A 19,911-nucleotide genomic window follows, 5' to 3' on the forward strand; every position below is an offset into this window, starting at 1 on the left:
TAAAGACGAAGAAATAAAAATAAAACAAATGGAAATCGGTTTTACCACTCTAGAAAATCGCTCAGAAGTAGAAATTGATAACTATAATAAGAAAATTGCAATTACTCCAAAAAACGACAAAGTGCTGGGAGGTGCAAATATAGAGGAATGAGAAAAAACACACACAAAAAATGAAAGTAAAAGGAAAGGAAATCGATGGAATGAAGAATGAGGAGCAGTATTGGCTAGCTTTGGATCTTTCATGAGCAGTTTAGGTGGGAGGCGAAAAAGGCCCCCTTCCGAGGGGTCCGACCCATCGGTGAGATACTATTCTGGAAGATACTATTCTGGAAGAGTTAGAATTCTAACCTTGTGTCAGGACTTACGGGACAAGGGACCGTCTCAGGTAGACAGTTTTTATGGGTAGTAGGTCTTCCAAAAGGTAATAGAGGCGTACACAGATTTCCTCGGACCGGATGGAGATTGGCCCTCGAGAATCAGGCAGAAGGGAGCTTGACTGCAAGACCCATCCGTCGAGAGCAGGGACGAAAAATGATCCGATGATGCCGAGTTGGCCGTCACTCAACGGATAAAAGTTATCTTAGAAATTAAAAAATATATTTTTTTTGGAACTGAAAATAGCAGTTATACTATATATATATATATATATATATATATATATATATATATTTTTTTTTTTTTTTTTTTATGGCTCTAAATTATATAACTATTAATAGTATTGAATTGACCCTTAAACTTTGCTTTTTGACACACAAATTCATAAATAAAAATGACTTTATTATTATAATCAATAATCCACAAATATAATGTTATTGGTAAAGGCTGTGGTTACTTTGTTTTTAACAAAGTAACCTTTACTTTGTTTTTAACAAAGTAACCTTTACTTTGTGTGTTTTCACTATTAGATTAATTTTATACTTCATCATCCAATGGTGAAAACACACCAAATAATGATACTTTGTTAAAAACAAAGTAACCATAGAAGGCACCAATGTTATTTGATTATTTTTCAAAAAGTTGTTCAGAGACGATGTTGTTAAATAGAGTTATGATTAAGGTACAATGAATGTTGCCCTTCATATACAGTGGAAGGTGGTTTAACTTTCACTTAGAATACATAGTTTATATAATAACTATCTTTATAATGAAACATCCTGTGGCTGTAGTTTAGTGGTAAGAATTCTACGTTGTGGCTGTAGAGACCTGGGCTCGAATCCCAGCAGCCACATATATATGAAATTTTAAATTTTTAACTTTTAAAATTTAATCAACGAAGTTAATTAACCGAAAACTAAACATATGTCATTGAGTAATTTTTTTCCATTAATGTCATTTTATCATATTGCATAAATTTTAATTTTAACAAATAAATCGATTTCAGATAATAAAAAAAAAACAATTTCAATGCTCTCTTTCACTGTGGTATATCTTTTTCAACTCATTCAACTTTATTAGGAATGGCAACGAATAAGTTATCCGTGGCTAGTGTTAATTCCAAACTTTATCCGTTTATTTTTTAATTATTCATACTCGTCTCATTATCCTAACAAGTATACTTTTTGCATTCCATACCCGTTCCATTTAATTCGCGGGTACTCTTACCCGTTAAAAATCAATAAATAAAACAAAAAAAATTACAATTTAACAAAGTATAAATTTAATAAATTATCCTTTTAAAAATTGAACAAATTGAACCTTAATCAATAAGAATAAGGTAACTTAGTGGTATCACTCAATAGTTGAAGAACAAAATATTAGGGTTCAAATATCATATCTTGCATCTAAAAAACAATAATCTTTTTTAATATATAAAAGAGTTGGACGGATACCGGATACCCTATTCCCATACCCATCTCATTACCCTAACGAGTAATGATTTTGATCTCATACCTTTTTATATAGGGTACGGATAGTTCCATTAGTATCGAATAATATCGGGTACCCGCGGATATAGTACCCGTTATCATCCCTAAACTTTATCTAACCTAGCTCAATCTCAGCAATTTAGTCTCTTATTGGTGACAACAGATTTGTCACTTCTGAACAAGAGTCTATTTGTTTTTTCCTACATTTCAAATGTCTTTCCTTTGTTGGTAATTTCATTTTGGTTGGGATCCATATATTTCATCGGATTTCTTTTGCATTTAAATTGCATATCTAATCTATAATTCTTTCATTTATATATTTTTTAGCGAGATTGGAAACGTTTTATCTTATCTGTAGATCACTAGATCTACATGGTTGTAGTAGCAAAAACTCAGTTCCAAATGTTCGGAATGTTCCAAACAATTGTATCTTTTTTTATGGATGTCGAATTAAATAACTGATAGTTCTGGTTTTTTTTTTTTTTTGAACCCGAAAAGAAATTTCATAAAAAGTTGGGATTTGCATCCTAAACAATAGTGTTTGACAACCATTCCGGTACAATAGTAGACAAAAAATCGCTAGCATTGGAACAGGCTTGCCTAGCTACCAAATGTGCAGCCCTATGAGCTAAACGACTAACAAAAGATACTGAGAAAGTAGGATTGGATCGAAGGATAACTCGACAATCATGAATAAGCATTCCAAACTCCGAGATATCTCTTTTGCAGGAATTAATGGCATCGACAACCAGCTTGGCATCAGATTCAAACTCAACATGTGTGTACCTCATGGATGCAAGCCAAAGCAGACTTGTACGAACAGCTAATGCCTCTACTACTCGTGGTTCTCTAATGCTTGCAATAAGGCTACTGCTGCAGAATAAGAATAAACCTATTGCGTCTCTAATTACCGCTCCCATCCCGCAACTCCCTGTTTCCTTGAAAATGGCACCGTCAACATTGCATTTTACTGAACCCGTTGCCGGCGGTTTCCACTTTGGTGATGAAAGATTGCTACCTAGTTGTCGCTGAGCTTGGCGGATTGACCCTGGTACATGTTGCTGCAAAGATCGATTCGGTGAAGCAGACATAGACGGAGCTGCTCCTGCCGGTCGCGGTGCTGGAGATGGCAAAGTCGGGAACCCGGGACCCTGCTGCTGGTGGTAGCTGGGCGAGTTTGCTGATGTACCCAGATTTGGCGTAAGAGTCGAATGCTTCTGATAAACCTTCCAATCACGAAGCTCATCAATACCATGACGCCAGCTAATGTCCGCCGGCCACCATGTCATGTGCCAAAGGACTCTATTCTGGTGATCCCATATTGTCTTCAGAACACAACAAATTCGGGCAATGGTCTCCTGGTTTGGACCACATAAAGTCTGCAAAAGCCAATCTGCAAAATTCATCCCGTTAGTTTGTGGAACCGGTACTCACGCTATCCGCCAAAGGTCACCTACAAAGCAACAATCAACAAATAAATGGTTATCTGTTTCATCCTAATCAACACACACTGGGCATTCAATTGTGATGGGAACTCTTCGTTGGGCAAGTCTAGCCCGGGTGGGTAAACATCCCGAACAAACCCGCCATATGAACAACTTTAGTTTAGGGGGAATCTCCAACTTCCAAATCCTCCTCCAACCCTCATTCGCCATCCATTCCTCCTCTCCCACCATCCCAACAATGTACCCTGAGTGCACATTATAGAAACCATCCTTTGACCAATTCCAAACTCTCATATCCTCAATGGCGCTAATAGGTAAGATGATATCATAGATAGCACACACTTCAGCATCACTAAAACACCCATTCAATTTATCCATATCCCAGGCTCTACCATTTTCAAGTAACATGTCAGCGACTCTTAAATCTTCCATCCCAGGGACCATAAAAGAATTTATACAAAATCCATTCAGCTTAGGTACCCATGCATCTTTCCAAACTCTAATAGATCTACCATCACCCACTTTCCATCTTAACCTTTGCCTCAAAATGCTCAGTCCACTCCAGATACTTCTCCAAACCACACTAGGATTATTGCCTAATTCAGAGAAAAGTAAGTCCTCCCTTGGAAAATATTTTGCTTTGTACATTCTGCTTGCTAAAGTATTTGCGTCATTGACTAATTTCCAACCATGCTTGCCTAGTAAAGCCAAGTTAAACATGTGCAGGTCTTTAAATCCCATCCCCCCAAGGTCTTTGGACTGACATAATTTAGCCCAATCAAACCAATGGATACTTCTTTTACCATCAAGTTTCAATCCCCACCAAAAAGAATTCATCATTTTTTGCAATTTGTCACAAATAGACAAGGGTAAAAGGAAACGTACTCATACAAAAGGTAGGAAGGGCCTGGGCAATTGACTTCAACAACCCCTCTTTGCCTGCTTGTGATAAGAATCTGAAGCTCCATACTCCGAACTTTTTGCGCAGCCTATCAACCAGGAAATTGAAGATCTGACACTTTGACCGCCCAATTAGCGAAGGCAAACCCAAGTAACGACCCGTATCCAAAGGTGTATGGACCCTCAAGATTCCTTTCATCTCAACCTGCAAATCCATGGGGACATTAGTGCTAAAGAAGATGTCAGACTTGTTCAGGTTCACAGTTTGTCCTGAAGCTATCTCATATTCGGTCAGTATGCTCAATACCTTTTCAGCTTCGTTTGTTGTTGCTCCAAAGAACAAGAAACTGTCATCTGCAAAAAAAACAAGTGTGTAACAGACGGAGCCCTTCGACAGATACGACAACCTGAAATTAAGCTATCCCTTTCAGCCCTTATGATCAATTTGGATAAGACTTCAGCACATAATATAAATAGGTGAGGGGATAATGGGTCCCCCTGTCTGAGACCCCTACCTGGAACAATTTGCTCAGTGTTATCTCCATTCACTGCCACACTATACTTCACAGTTGTTATACAAAGCATCATCCATTTAATCCAGATCTCATGGAAGCCCATACGGACCATAACCAATTTCAAGAAATCCCAATCCACCCTATCATAGGCCTTACTGATATCAATCTTTAATGCAACCTCCCTAGAGGTCCCTCTATTCTGCCTTTTCATGAAGTGATGAGAATCAGATCCATGCTAAGAACGAAATTATATTTACGAATTTTAATCCTTTATTCGATAATCCTATGAAGCGTGCGAAGTTCAAAATGAAATAATTTAATCACTTTCGAGTTACATGAAGATGAAATTGATTCAAAAATCACCATATGAATTTCAACCATTTGGATTTATTGGAAAAATAAAATCAATTCAATATGAATTGATTTAATTATTTCAATGGTCAAAATGACAATTTCAACACAATGTGAACCTTATCAATTCTATATGAATTGACTTGGTTTTTCATTATTGGGTTTTCATTGTATGGAAACATTTATGTAGTATTTTGTTTTTATGGTTGACTAAATAAAGTACTTAAATGCCCTCGTATTATTGTTGTTATCAAAGATATGTAAGGGCAATTCAAGTCATTGTTTGTATTTGCTTTACCTATTTAAGGGTGATTTTTTTTTTCATATGTAACACAAGTTTCATCTTAATAAAAATATTACTCTTAAGAGTTTGTGATGGGTTTCTCTTGTTTACTTTGGGGCACTACTTTGAACAGTTCGGGATTAAATCCTTAATTGTTGGAGACTGAGATTGGGTCTTTACAACCTAGTTTTGTAATGGTTCTTTTCTGTCCGATCCTGATTCGTTAGCTTTTCTAGGGATCAAATCTAGTTGTCGGGTTTTCGAGGCACTGTTCCTCGTGGGTTCGCATCAGTTTGGTATCAGAGCTGAGCTCTAACTTTTCAGGTTTTATCGATCTGTGTTTTCTTTTTTTCTGTTAATTTTTTTTGTTTGTCTTCAAACATTAAAATTTGAATTTACATCTTAATTTGTAGTTTTGAAATTATTGGGTTTAGTTGTTGTTTCCAATTAAAACTCATAAAATTGAAAAAAAAAAATTCAATCAGTTGCTTTTAAATTTTGTTTCTGATTTGTTTTATTTGTGGTTAAAAAAAATATCAACAAAAAAACGAAGTGAAAAAAAAGCACTAAAAAAAGTTGTGAAGTTTAAAAAAAAAATAGAAAATTCATAATTAAAAAAAAAGTAAGATTAAATTTGAGAAACTTATATTTTGAATTTTAGTTTCAATTTTTATTGAGTATTCATTTTGTGTCTTTTTCTTGTCTAAAAAAAAGAAAAAAAATTCTCAATCGTCGACATTAGACTTTGGTCATCGAGTTATCTACCTGCGTTCCGTTCATTGTTTAACGTCTTGCTTCTTAGGTTATACGATTAAATTTTGGTTTTTGATTGTTGAGTTTTTTAAAATTGAATTTGTTCTACTGAGTTTCTTAAAGAACACTATAAGAGAAATCGAGCGGTAAAAGGCACAGAGTGGTGAGCATAAAAGAGAGAATAGCCAAAAAAATTGAGCGAAACACCGAGTGAATCGTGATTTTTTTTTAATTTTATTATTATATTTTTACTTGATCTATTTAAATTTCTTTTGCACAATAATATGGCAGACGATCGAGTGTTAACAATGTTGAACCTCTTGATGGAACGTATGGACATCATGGAAGAAAATCAACGAGTTGCTCTAGAAACCAACCAAGGCGATGTAATGTATCATTGTGATGACAATGAAAGATTGATTAGAAATCATGGTGACCATGATAGAGAAGAAATAGGTCTTGGGAATGTAAAATTCAAAATATCATCGTTTGGTGGAAGAGACGATCCCGAAGCTTATTTGAAGTGGGAGAAAAAAATGGAAATGATTTTCAGCTATAACAATTTTTCAGAAAAGAAGAAGGTACGAAAAGCTATTACAGGATTTTCAGATTATGCCTTAATCTGGTGGGATCAATTTGTGACAACCATAGAGAGGTGTAGAGAGCCACCAATTGATTCTTGGAAAGAGCTAAAAGCCGTTATGAGAAAACGATTTGTTCCTAACCATTTCTATGCGGGTTTGTACAAACACATGCCGAGTCTAATGCAAGATTTCAATCGAGTCGAGAACTACTACAACAAAAAAGACTTCATATCTCGATATGAGATCATTGGTAACAACGATAAACATACATATGTAAGTGAAGAAATAACAGGTGAAAAGATTGGAAAAGTTTTTGGTGAGTCTGACAGAGTGAAGGAAGAGTCTAAGAGCACTGCATGTAATGCTGAGGATGATGCTCTTGAAATTGAAGAACTAACAAAGAAAGATGAAACGTCGTCGAACAAAAAAATTGAAACAAGATCTCAAGTTGAGAATGATGTAGACAAGGTTGAGATTCAATATGTATCTGCATCTGACCAATGTTATATTTCAGAGATTCTGGTTGCAAGAGAAGATGAGGTCAAAATTGAAGAACAACTATGTGGAGTTGAAAAGACAAATTTTGTTGATTTCGTGAGTGTTGAAAATATACGTACTTACACTAAAAAACTTGACATTTGTTTGTTTAGTCTTCTAGATTCTAAATTATAGGTGTTCATGTCTATCCACGAACAACATTGCGATTCGAGGACGAATCGTCTTGAAGAGAGGGGGAATGATGAGAATCAGATCCATGCTAAGAACGAAATTATATTTACGAATTTTAATCCTTTATTCGATAATCCTATGAAGCGTGCGAAGTTCAAAATGAAATAATTTAATCACTTTCGAGTTACATGAAGATGAAATTGATTCAAAAATCACCATATGAATTTCAACCATTTGGATTTATTGGAAAAATAAAATCAATTCAATATGAATTGATTTAATTATTTCAATGGTCAAAATGACAATTTCAACACAATGTGAACCTTATCAATTCTATATGAATTGACTTGGTTTTTCATTATTGGATTTTCATTGTATGGAAACATTTATGTAGTATTTTGTTTTTATGGTTGACTAAATAAAGTACTTAAATGCCCTTGTATTATTGTTGTTATTAAAGATATGTAAGGGCAATTCAAGTCATTGTTTGTATTTGCTTTACCTATTTAAGGGTGAGTTTTTTTCATATGTAACACAAGTTTCATCTTAATAAAAAATATTACTCTTAAGAGTTTGTGAGGGGTTTCTCTTGTGTTCTTTGGAGCACTACTTTGAACAGTTCAGGATTAAATCCTTAATTATTGGAGACTGGGATTAGGTCTTTACAACCTAGTTTTGTAATGGTTCTTTTCTGTCCGACCCTGATTCGTTAGCTTTCCTAGAGATCAAATCTCGTTGTCGGGTTTTCGAGGCACTGTTCCTCGTGGGTTCGCATTATGAAGTGTATAGTTTCAAAAGCAACCTTCACATTATCAATTATTGACCTACCAGGGACAAAAGCAGATTGAGTTTCCCTAATTATTTGTGGCAGGACACCTTTGGGCGAAAATCTTTCAGCATTCTGGGGTTGTCAATCTTGGGAATAAGAACAATTGTGGTATCATTGAGACCCGGTGGGAATTCCCCATCATTTAACCATTTTTCACAGGCCGACCCCAATTCCAATCCCATTGTAGGCCAGAAAGATTGGAAGAAACCTGGATTTAGCCCATCAGGGCCATGTGATTTGTTAGGGCTCATTGAAAACAAAGCATTTCTGAACTCCTCAATATCAAAAGGTGTCGTGAGCATATTATTTGTCGACGTATCAATCACTGCATCGATAACATTAACTGTTTCAGACCCGGATGAATCAGTGCCTGAGAAAACGGATTGGAAGTACTGTTGAGCAAAACCCAACATCTCATTTTGATCATCAACAGCCGCTCCTGAATCATCACTAAGGGATGTAATGGCATTCTGTTGCCTCCTTGCTTTCACACTAGCATGAAAAAATTGAGTATTTCTGTCTCCCTCTGACAACCAGAAAACCTTAGCCCTCTGTTTCCAGAATCTCTCCTCAGCTTCTGAGACATCATTAAGCTTCCTCTTGGCTAGATAGTATTGAGCAATGGAAACCCCATCATTTTTCCCATGCAATAACTCCATTTTAGACCTCCATCTCTGAATCTGGCATTGAAGCTCTTCCCCCAATCAATCATCTTCCTCACACACTTCTTCAGCTTCTCAGGTACAGGCTTACTTCCTTGCCCTACCCAGTTTCTAGTCACCAGTTCTTTAAACTCCTGCTCCTTTAACCAGCTATCCTCAACATAGAATCTTTTACCCCTACACTGGGTATTCTCCTGCCCCCATCTAGGTAATAGAGGAAGATGGTCAGAGTAGCCCGATATGCAGGATTTGAAGTGATAGCTATCAAAATGGCTGAGCCATTCGGCTGAGGCAAAACCCCTGTCTAATTTTTCTCTCACCCGCACCTTTGAACCCCTGCCTCTTTCCCATGTAAACTTACTTCCTTTCAGCTTCAGTTCCGAGAGACCACGCTCCTCAATTGCTCTACTGAAATCCTGCATCAAAATAGTTAGGGAAAGTGGCTCCCCCAAGCTTTTCATCTGCACTCAAAATACAGTTAAAGTCTCCTACCACCACCCAAGGAAGCTGAGACTCCTCAAGAGAATAACCAACAGAGCCCCAAAACTCAAAACAATCCACAAACCAACAACAAAACTGAACACACCCAATCCACAGAACAAAATTCACAGCCAAACAACAGGAAGCAGAAAACAAATCAGCAGCCACAATCACAGGTGAAAAACGCTCGAAACAGAACCGGAAAATGTAGCAGAAGCGAAACCAGTAGAAACTTAACACAAATCCAACAAGAATCAACAGAAAAACAATCTAAAAACAACAGAAGCCAACAAATGCCACCATACCACTACCACAAGAAGCAATCTACCACAAGAAACAATCGAACAAGAGAAAGATCCAGAAATCACGCACCTAATATGAAACAACAGAAATCGCAGAACTCAAATTCGCTTGAGACAACCTTCACCCTCGGAAGGACAACTCTCATCGGCGGAATCTTGCCGACGGCGGCGACGCAGAACCAAGACGCATCGGCAACAGCGGCGGCTAGGTCAGGGCAGTGCGACAGTGGCGGTGGCGTTGGATTTCATTATCGAGAGAGAGCTGCGTATTTTTTATAATAAATGAATTTTTTGATAGTTTTGTTTTTTAGGTGTTGATTTTATAATTTTTATTGTCATTTGTAGTTTTTTTTTATTCTCTTTATAAATTTTATACTAGCTTTAATTTTTATTTATATAGAATTTTATTCTTCAGGAAATTCATATTGTATTTAATGATATATATTTTTATCAAATCAAAACAAATAACAAAATCAATTTTGTGATTGTTGATTGATGTATTGTAATATTACATGAAAGAGTATCAATTTTAATTGGGAAACTTCAATTTAGTGAACTATTTTCTGTGTGTTATAAAACATAGGAAAAAAAGTGAAAAATAGTGGCTGTAGTTTAGTGGTAAGAATTCTACGTTGTGGCCGTAGAGACCTGGGCTCAAATCCCAACAGCCACATATCAATTTCAGTTTTTTTAACATCTAAATTTTAACCAATTCGGTTTTTTTAAGCAAAATCAATTCAGTTAATTAACTGAAATATATATATATATATATATATATATATATATATAGATTAAATCATTTCATCTCGTTCCGTTATCGAGATCTAAATTGGTACCATAAGCCTATATTGGTGCTATTTTGTATGTGAAGCTTAAATTGATACTTCCCCAAAAACCATAGGTCTATTTTGGTACCTTATCCATTTGTTAATCGATGTATTGTAAGATTTGCAAAACAATCCTACTGGTTTAAGACTTCCTCTTAGATCATCGTTGAAAGGAAAATAAAAAATTTTCATTATAATATTGGAAAAAGTACAAAAATAATTTTACCGATTTGCAAAGACAATCCCCGTGATTTAAAAATTTACAAACAGGGGTCATGTGCTTTATATAGTTTATAAACTCAGTCATTCTGCAAAACATTCTTGTCGTGACTATTTTGTGACAATTTCGTTATGCATTTTATTTATTGTTTTCTGTGTTTTAGTTAGTAATTCCTGTAATTGTTTTTGACATGTGTTGGTTGACGTTTGTCCTTTAGTACTCTATTAGGAGAATTTCCCAATACCTAATCGTTATAGTGGGCACGTCTTGTACTACAAGGAGTCTTATGAAGTTAATTAATATCTTTCTCTTCCAACCTCTGTTTCTCTCTCTACCTTTTCTCTTTCTAACTTTCTCAAGTATCATTTGGTATCAGAGCAACCTTCCTTCCATATGAATCACCTTCCACCCGTCATATCTAAACCTTTAGCCATAGCCGATAACACTCGATCCCAAAAGCTTTAAAAATTTGAAGAAGGTCTCAAATCACTAGTGAAAGGCATGTTTGCATAAAGCAACAAAAAACAAGAACAATTGTTTACTAAACTCATGACTAGGCAACAGGGCACCATTCTTAATGAGCTTAAAATCTTCCTCTCTACCTTGAATCCCAATGATTCAACCTCAAAGCCACAGTCTAAACTTGAATCCAAACTCAGAGCAACCACCATACCAGTTGTCCACAAGGTTTACCAAGCTAGAGTTCCTGCGATTCGATGGAGCATTATCTAGAAGGATGGTTGTTTCGATGTGAATGGTTTTTTCAAATCGACTTCATCACCACACCAGAATCCAAAGTCCAATTGGCCTCCCTACATTTGGGTGGACGAGCACTAGAATGGCACCAGACCTACTTAAAGAACAGAGGACGCCTTGATGATCTCATTAGGAAAATTATGTTAAGGGGCGATTTGGCAAACGAATTTATAAAGACCCAATGGCAGACTTGAAATGGTTGTCACAAACAGGGTCTCTATTGGAGTATATGGAAGCATTCGATATGTGTTCCCACAAAGTTAGCTTATTTGAAGAAAATGTTCTTAGTTGATTCCTCAGTGGACTGAAGGATGAAATAGGTTATCCATTGCAAATGTTGGGACCTAAAACTCTTCAACAAGCATATGTTTTAGCCAGAATGCAGGATGCTTATATTAATGCTACCAAATATGGTAAAACACAAAGCAACAAATCTATGAAGACTACTTTCACATATTCATCTCTATCTACTCAGAAACCTCCTTTACTGCCCACCCCCAAATATACCAAGACTACTCACCAACTACCCTCATGCTAAGCCCACCAACGAAACCAATACTTCAACAACAAGAACCCTATTTCAACCTAAAACTAGGTGTCTAACGGAAGCATAGATATCAGAGAAGAGGGCTAAGCACTTATGCTTTTGTTGTGACAAAACATTTGTGCCAAGACACCACTGTAAGAAGAAATACCTACACATGATCATGGTCTAGGAGTGCCCAGAGGAAGGAACAGAGACAGACTTGGAGGCCTTGGAGGAAATGACTTAGATCCCTACCATATCTCTATGTTCTGTCAGAAGTTTGCAAGAAGTATCTCCTCAGACAATGAGACAATTGGGAGGCTACAAACGAAAGGCTCTCCACATTTTAGTGGACTCGGGTAGTACACACAACTTCTTAGATATTACCATTGTTAAAAGAGTGGGATGTAAATTATTAGTTATTAAACCTGTTAGGATTTCAGCATCAAATGGGTAAGAAATGGTGTGCCACTACATATATGAACAACTTAAGTGGAAGGTTCAGAGATATGAATTTGTTGCAGACTTTTTAATCATGACCTTAGGGGGTGCAAAATGGTCTTAGGTATTCAATGGCTAGCTACGTTGGGAGATATTACATGGAATTTCAGTTCATTGAGCATGTCTTTTATATTGAGTCACAACTTATGTCACTTTAAGGGAGTTACTAACACTGCTGTCAAAGTTATCTCAGAAAGTAACATGATTAGAATGTTTAAATCATGGTTACAATGCCTATATAGCTCAAATACTGGTTCCAGGCACAGAAAATGAGACTCTTCCCTATCCTCCGGAATTGGAAACCCTACTCAAAGACTTTGAATTCCTATTTCACAAAAATATTTACCCAGTCTCCTCATAAAACTCATGACCACCAAATTCCCTTATTAGAAGGCACCTCCCCTATAAATGTAAGACCATATAAACACTCTCCCACACAAAAATATGTGATTGAGAAAATGGTTCAAGAACCGTTAGATATTGGCACAATACAGCATAGTGTAAGTCCTTATTCATCTCATGTGGTATCAGTCAAGAAGAAGGACAACACTTGGAGAATGTGCATAGACTATAGGGAACTCAATAGTAAGACCATTAAGGACATATTTACCATTCTTATAATTGAAGATCACCCAGATGAATTTCACACGACCTCAGTCTTTTCCAAAATTGATTTAACCTTAGGGTATTACCAAATAAGAATGCACCCAAAAGATGTGCATGAGGCTGCTTTTAGAACACATGGAGGTCATTATGAATTCATAGTGATGCCATTTGGCCTCACTAATGGACCCTCAACCTTTTAAAGCCTCATGAACCAAATCTTTAAACCACACCTCATGAAGTTTGTACTAGTTTTCTTTGATGACATACTGGTTTATAGCAGGAATATGGTTGATCGTGTGCAACATTTGAGGACTGTCTTCACACTTCTATAGTAGAAGCAATTACTTGCCAAAAAGAGCAAATTCACCTTTTGCAATCCTTCAGTGGAGTATCTGGGTCACATGATCCACCAAGGAGGAGTTTCTACAGATCCTAGAAAAATTGAGGCAGTTTGAAATTGGCCAATTCCTGCTAACTTGAGGCAACTTAGGGGATTATTGGGGCTTGGTGGGTATTATAGGAGGTTCATTAGGCAATATGGTGTGATTAGTAAGTCCTTAAGAGATCTGTTGAAGGACGTCTTTAGGTGGAATGGTCAGGCACATGCAGCTTTTGATTCCTTGAAACAAGCCCTCGTCACATCTCTAGTCTTACCACTCCATTCTCCAAACAAGCAGTTTGTGATTAAGATAGATGCATGTGATGTTGGAATTGGAGCATTATTAATGCATGACTTACATCCTCTTTCCTAGGTTAGCAAGGAATCGACACCAATGCATCAATCCTTATCTGTGTATGAAAAGGAGTTACTAGCAGTTGTCTTTGCAGTGAAGAGGTGGGATCATTATATAGCTCACATGCACTTTCTCATTAAAACATATCACAATAGCCTTAGGTTCCTCCTAGAACAACACATCGCGACTACCCACCAATAAAAGTATATAGCCAAGCTGTTTGGTTATGATTTCGAGATTTTTGTAAAAAGAAAGGAAAGGAGAATTTCGTTGTAGACGTTTTTATCTAGGTTGCCAGTTGCAGAATTTGCAGCTCTTATATTCTCTACACCAGTTTGTAACCTTTTGCCTAAAATTGAGGCAAGTTAGACTCATGACACTCAGTTGCAATCAATCATTCAAGCATTTTAGCAAGGGAACAACCAGGGGGGGCCTTATACCTGGAAGGGGTCATTACTTCAAAGGAAAGGCAGGTTGGTAATGGGAAATGATGTCCTAATAAGAGCTAAACTACTGCAGTTGATGCATGATACAACTTTGGGAGGACATTCAGAGGTACATGCAACTTACAAAAGATTGCAAATGTTTTTCTACTGGAAAGGCATGGAGAATGATGTTAGGAACTACATGACTTGCAAACTTGAAAATGTCAACTCCCTAGGTCTCTTACAACCATTGGACATTCCCGAAAACATTTGGAACGACATCTTCATGGATTTCATAGAGGGTCTGCCCAAATATGTTAAGAAGGAAGTCATTATGGTCATAGTTGACTAACTAAGCAAATATGCTTATTTTCTCATTCTTAGCCTATACAGCCACCTTTGTAGCACAAGTGTTCCTTGGTAATGTTTTAAGCTACATAGGTTACCAACCACCATTGTAAGTGATAAGGATCCTATTTTCATGAGTTCATCTTAGACTGAGTTGTTTAAGCTTCTAGGAGTAGAATTGCAACTGATGCGGTAAACATGTGCTTGGAGACCTACCTAAGGTGTATGTTGAATGCCAATCCAAACAATCGGTGAAGTGGTTATCACTGGCTGAATGGCGGTATAACACTAACTTCTATACCTCCACTTATATGACCCCATTTGAAGTTGTATATAGAATGCCACCATGTATACACATTCCATATTTTTCAGGGGATTCCTCTATTAAGTTTGTGGATCAGTTCCTTAAGGATAGGGAAATCGCACTACAAGTGATGAAGTTCCAGTTGCATAGGGCTCAACGCATAATGGAGCAACAAACCGACATGCACATGACTACCACGGAATTCAATGTGGGTGAGTGGGTGTTTGTTAAACTGATGTTAAACTGGAATCGCATACATCACAGTACAAGTCTACGCAATAATAAAAAACTTTCTCCTATCTACTATTGTCCTTATATAATAGAGTATAGAATTGGCAAATTGGCCTAAAGGTTGAACCTGCCAGCACAATCCTCTGTTCACACTATATTTCATGTTTCTCAACTTAAAAGGAAGGTCTCGTCTCAAACTGTAATTCCTACTGAGCTCCCTAGTGATTGGGTTGTCATTCTAACTCCTATCGCTAGTCTGGACAGGAAAATGCTTAAAAGAGGAAACTAGACAGCTACCAAGGTCTTGGTGAAGTGGGCAGACAGACTTCTAGAAGAGGCAACTTGGAATTTGCTTCAGAAATAAAAAGAAGGTTTCCAAATTTTGCCATTTAACCTTGTGGATAAGGTTCCTAAGAAGAGTAGAATGTTATGTGGACAATTTCATTATGCTTTTTATTTATTATTTCCAGCATTGTAGTTAGTTATTGCTATAATTTCTTTTGACACGTGTTGGCTAGCGTTTGTCATTTAGTACTCTGTTAGGAGGATTTCCAATGCCTAACGGTTATATTAGGCACACCCTGTACTATAGGATGTTTTATGAAATGAATTAGTATCTTTCTCTTCCAACCTGTGTTTCTCTATCTACCTTCTCTCTTTCTAACTTTCTCATGTATCATATTTATCCACAAAAAAAAAGAGCTATTTGAAGCAATTAAAAAGACTCATTTTGCAAATTAACTAAACTACAAGTATTGTTTGACCGAAAGTTTGACTCAGATTCTTTTAACTGCAAATTTTCCAGAGCACACAACTCCTGTTTGTAAACTTTTAAACCACCAGAATTCTCTATAATATTTACAAAGTAGAAACAGCAGAAACCTCTGTAGGGGCTGTGACTCAAAGTGCAAGACCCGTCAAAAATCGATGGTTGAGCACCGCTTCTGCAATTGGCCGCTTTCGGAACTCTGGATTTAGCATTGCCTGCACAAATACATATATTTATTATACACATTCAATTGCAGAAATCAGAAAAATATTAAATATAAGATGGAAGTAATTCTTCAACCTGAAGTAATTGCCAACCAGCTCCATCACCAACATCCAGGAATTTAACAGCTTCCTCCAATCGGTCATCTGCTAAACAATACCTGCATTGATCATGTAAAGAACGATAGCATTCAACAAGTTGAGGAGATAACAAAATCAACACAACAAGATCACCATTGAAGCAAGTTCTAAATTGGTAAGGAAGGTCAGAATATCCTATACGCTATCTCATATTTCATCTTCCTCCCTATGTGAATGCCAACATTTATCCTAATCTCATATGCCAAGCACAAGATGTCCATAGTAGTAAGATATTTGTCACACAACCAAGTAAGTGCAGTCATTTTCAGCATTAGAATGAACATGAATGCAGAGTAATCAATCAGCCAAGAATTCATACTACAATTTTATTCAAATAATAGTCATTTTAATTTCTTCTAGTTCAGTAAAGCCGTACTACCAACAATTCTCCATCCCTTCCCCTGATGTACAAGTGCCGACTAATGTTTTCTCGACTCCAAGAAGATGCTTCCCTCTAAGTATCCATGTAACATGCCACTAGTTTATATCTGTTACTTGGAGCCTTAGTTTAACTTATCTAAATTAATCTAGCATATAGCCCAGAGTCAAACAATCCAATGAAGTTTTCATAATTGATGTAGTATGTCTAATGAGGCATTCAAACATTTAAAATCCTTTAATGAAATTAATCATAAGCTATACAGTGGATCTTACTCTCTTGCAGCTTCAAGATCAAGTTGGAAAGTGCTTTCTAAAAGCCTCTGCAAGCTCATGCATAGTGAACAGGATCAGTGAAACAGAAGCTTGTAGATGTAATTCAGATTGTGGGGATGCATATGGGAATAAATAAATAAAACTCTAGCAATGATGCAGGAATGACACAGGAGAAAATAAACATCGTAGCTTACTTGCAAAGAAAGAGCATCCATTATGCCAGCTTCACAAAATGGAACAAAAGCTAAGTACGCAAAAAGAAGACCTGCTTCATATCTATGCCAGACAGAAAGGAAAAATCAATCAACAGATTAAAGCATTGAGAAAACCTAATAATGTATGGGTCTAAAAAGGAATCCACATTATAACATATTACATGTCATCTGCAATTCCAAAGGCTCTCTTCTCTATAGTTGTGAAGGCCCCTGCAGCAGTTGCCCTTCTCCACAGTCCTTCCGAGAGTGTTCCAACCCCTTCTTGTAAATTTGAAATCCTGGAAAACCACGTCCTTAGGATATAAGAATCTACCTCTTGCATTTTCACATGAGAAATTACTGTGCAGCATTATTAAACCGAATGATAAATTCTTTTACTGATTTGGAGAAACAATACACTTGTACTTAAACAGAATGCCAAAATCTTCTCACTTCAGAAGGGTTTTGTAATTCATAACAGTTGATATAACTGAAAAATGATGAAACAAAAGTTTCACACAGTAGAAGCACAGCTATCCTTGTGTAAATCCTTGTCAATTGACAAACATGTTGGGCTTTTGGAGACTAATATATATAGGCCCAACTGCAGCGATCCAACTCGTTGCTGAGTTGGACGGGGGTACGGGGGCGGTAGCCCCTGTTGGGCCACCGGCCCAAAAATTTTTTTGGGCGATTAGGGTTTCGGCCTGTTAGGGTTTCAGACGGTTAGGGTTTCTTGAGGAGTATAAATGTAACCTCTTTCTCTGTAATCCGTATCTCATTCATTATAGTGAAATATCCTGGCTTGGTAGTGCCCCCAGACGTAGTCATTCTAATCGAGTGGCGAACTGGGTAAACAATTCTTGTGTGTTTGCTTATTTTTCGTTTATCGTAATTTCAATTATTCCTAACAAAACAGCATACGTTCCAGAGAGAAACAATTCTAGTGTAAGAAAAATATGCTGATGACATCTAAAAAGAGAAGTACCAATGCCTTACCGAATATCAACAGAAAAGGATAAATCCCGAAGTCGTGGAACTAAATAAACAGCATCTTTCTCCATTATAGTACTGCCATTAGTCAAGTGATACTTTATGTAGATATCAAGAAACGTGTTGCATAATATTTCGCAATCTAACTTACAGAAGAAAATGGCAAAATAAAAAAGCAGCCAACATACTTGAGAACAACAGAAGATGGTCCAATACTCTGGTGTAGTCTGTCATGGTTGTGCATGTACGCTAGGCCACTAATAACACCAGTAAGAAGCCTTGTAATAAAATATCTTCTGCGATTTATAGTTTCCTCTTGGTCAAAACGATTCCAAGAATTTTCTCCCTGGGAACGACTTTTCGAAATTCTCTCACTCATAATTTTTGCATAGTCTGCTGCACTATATTTTCCATCATTTCGAAAAGCAAGCCACTGCATATGTATCGAATTTCATCAATCCGATTGAAGCAAAAGCAATGCTGAGTTAATTTATATGGAATAATTTACGAACCTGGCCAACTTAACGTACCTGTTCCCCAGTCTTTGTCTCAAACCCTCCTACTAGTATCAGAAGATTCCGACATGTATCTTTTGGACTGCTCTGGAGAGGAGATTCATCAAAAACTTTAATACTACTTCACCTTACCCTCAAATACTAGCAAGTTGTACAAAAATAATTCATAAAAAAAAAAAACTGATTAAATGGAAACCGCAATTATTTTAGTGATTTCTTTTTGCAAGATTTACCATCTTCATCCTACCTGCAGTACAATATGTGCATTGAGTTCATTTGCAGCCATCATATCTGCTTCAACTCCACCTGCTCTTTGTCCAGGATAAACCTTGATAGCAAACAATTTTCCAATCGAAATGAATCCAAAGTATCAATATACGCTGAAAGTAAAGAGAGCAAGACGTCCACATTCTTTACAAGTACAATAACCAGTAGTACATGGGCACAGGTTCATAAGAGAGGCGATTGAAATTGAAATTAAGTGCAAAACCATATCATTTCAACCACATGTTGCCAATTTTCTGGTGAAATCAAGCACTTATTTATATACTCCTCTAACCAGGCTAGAATGTGCATCAAAGATAATGAAGGCACGAGATGGATCCAATTTGATCACAAGAATAATCCAAATGGAAAAAATAACAGAAACAAACCAGATACCTTAAAAATGACTCGTGTTCCTTTTAGAAGACCCTGAGCTATTCTTCCTTCATAAAGCCTGCAAAATAACTGCCATGAATTGAATAGTATCACCATCAGCAGTAAGAAATTAAGTTGAGCCATTATTACCATCTTAGTTCACACAATATGCACAAAACGCACCTGATCGTTACACCGCCTTCGCCGACATCTTGAACCTTCAATTTCTCCACGTTAAGAGGTGAATAGTCCATATCCATCCCTAATTGGTACCCTGAGTAGCTGCCAGAAATTGAGAAGAAATATTATAAATATAAACAACGATTTAAGAAATTGAACAAAAAATAACAGGTATACCTCGTAATGTTCATGAAGCCATAGCTGCCGATGAGTCTTCCGACCTCGAACGAGTCAGGGGTGGTAATCAGACTCGCTCTACAGAGTCGGGGAGAGCCAGTTCGAGAAGACGAGTTGAAGAAACTGGGGAACTTTAAGGGCATGGAAGAGCGTAGGCGACAAAAGGTGAGGGAAGAGGAAAGAATAGAAGAAGCAGAAGAGAAATCAAGTGGGACGGAATACATGGTTAGTAGTACGAATGTGAGGAACAATAACTGCTTAACCAGAAAAAAGAACTCTTATGGTGGTAGGTAGAAATGGCGCCAACGCAGT

The 19,911-nt window shown here is 36.9% G+C and overlaps 1 protein-coding gene and 2 non-coding genes across 6 annotated transcripts; 2 read left to right on the plus strand and 1 right to left on the minus strand.

Annotated features, from left to right (window-relative positions):
- The first annotated feature begins 1,156 nt into the window (after positions 1-1,156).
- Positions 1,157-1,228, plus strand: TRNAH-GUG (transfer RNA histidin (anticodon GUG)). Its single transcript has one exon. It is a non-coding gene; the product is annotated as a tRNA-His (tRNA).
- Positions 1,229-10,239: 9,011 nt separating this feature from the next.
- TRNAH-GUG (transfer RNA histidin (anticodon GUG)) lies at positions 10,240-10,311 on the plus strand. Its single transcript has one exon. It is a non-coding gene; the product is annotated as a tRNA-His (tRNA).
- Positions 10,312-15,802: 5,491 nt separating this feature from the next.
- On the minus strand, positions 15,803-19,911 carry LOC136206987 (uncharacterized). 4 transcript variants are annotated; one of them, XM_065998220.1, is made up of 12 exons: positions 19,600-19,909; positions 19,426-19,524; positions 19,264-19,321; positions 18,851-18,931; positions 18,619-18,690; positions 18,277-18,521; positions 18,095-18,166; positions 17,278-17,394; positions 17,096-17,177; positions 16,902-16,948; positions 16,186-16,267; positions 15,804-16,100 (listed from the first exon to the last, which is right to left on the minus strand). In XM_065998220.1, the coding sequence occupies exons 1-12, from the start codon at positions 19,821-19,823 to the stop codon at positions 16,017-16,019; spliced, it is 1,263 nt and encodes a 420-aa protein (XP_065854292.1). In that variant the 5' UTR covers positions 19,824-19,909; the 3' UTR covers positions 15,804-16,016. The 4 variants fall into 4 exon arrangements, 3 of the variants coding, with proteins under 3 accessions (XP_065854292.1, XP_065854294.1, XP_065854293.1); XM_065998222.1 differs by having other exon boundaries at positions 19,426-19,516; positions 19,600-19,737; XR_010676504.1 differs by lacking the exon at positions 16,902-16,948 and having other exon boundaries at positions 15,803-16,100; positions 19,600-19,911.

Source organism: Euphorbia lathyris, chromosome 9 (assembly GCF_963576675.1).
Source record: "Euphorbia lathyris chromosome 9, ddEupLath1.1, whole genome shotgun sequence".
NCBI lineage: Eukaryota > Viridiplantae > Streptophyta > Magnoliopsida > Malpighiales > Euphorbiaceae > Euphorbia > Euphorbia lathyris.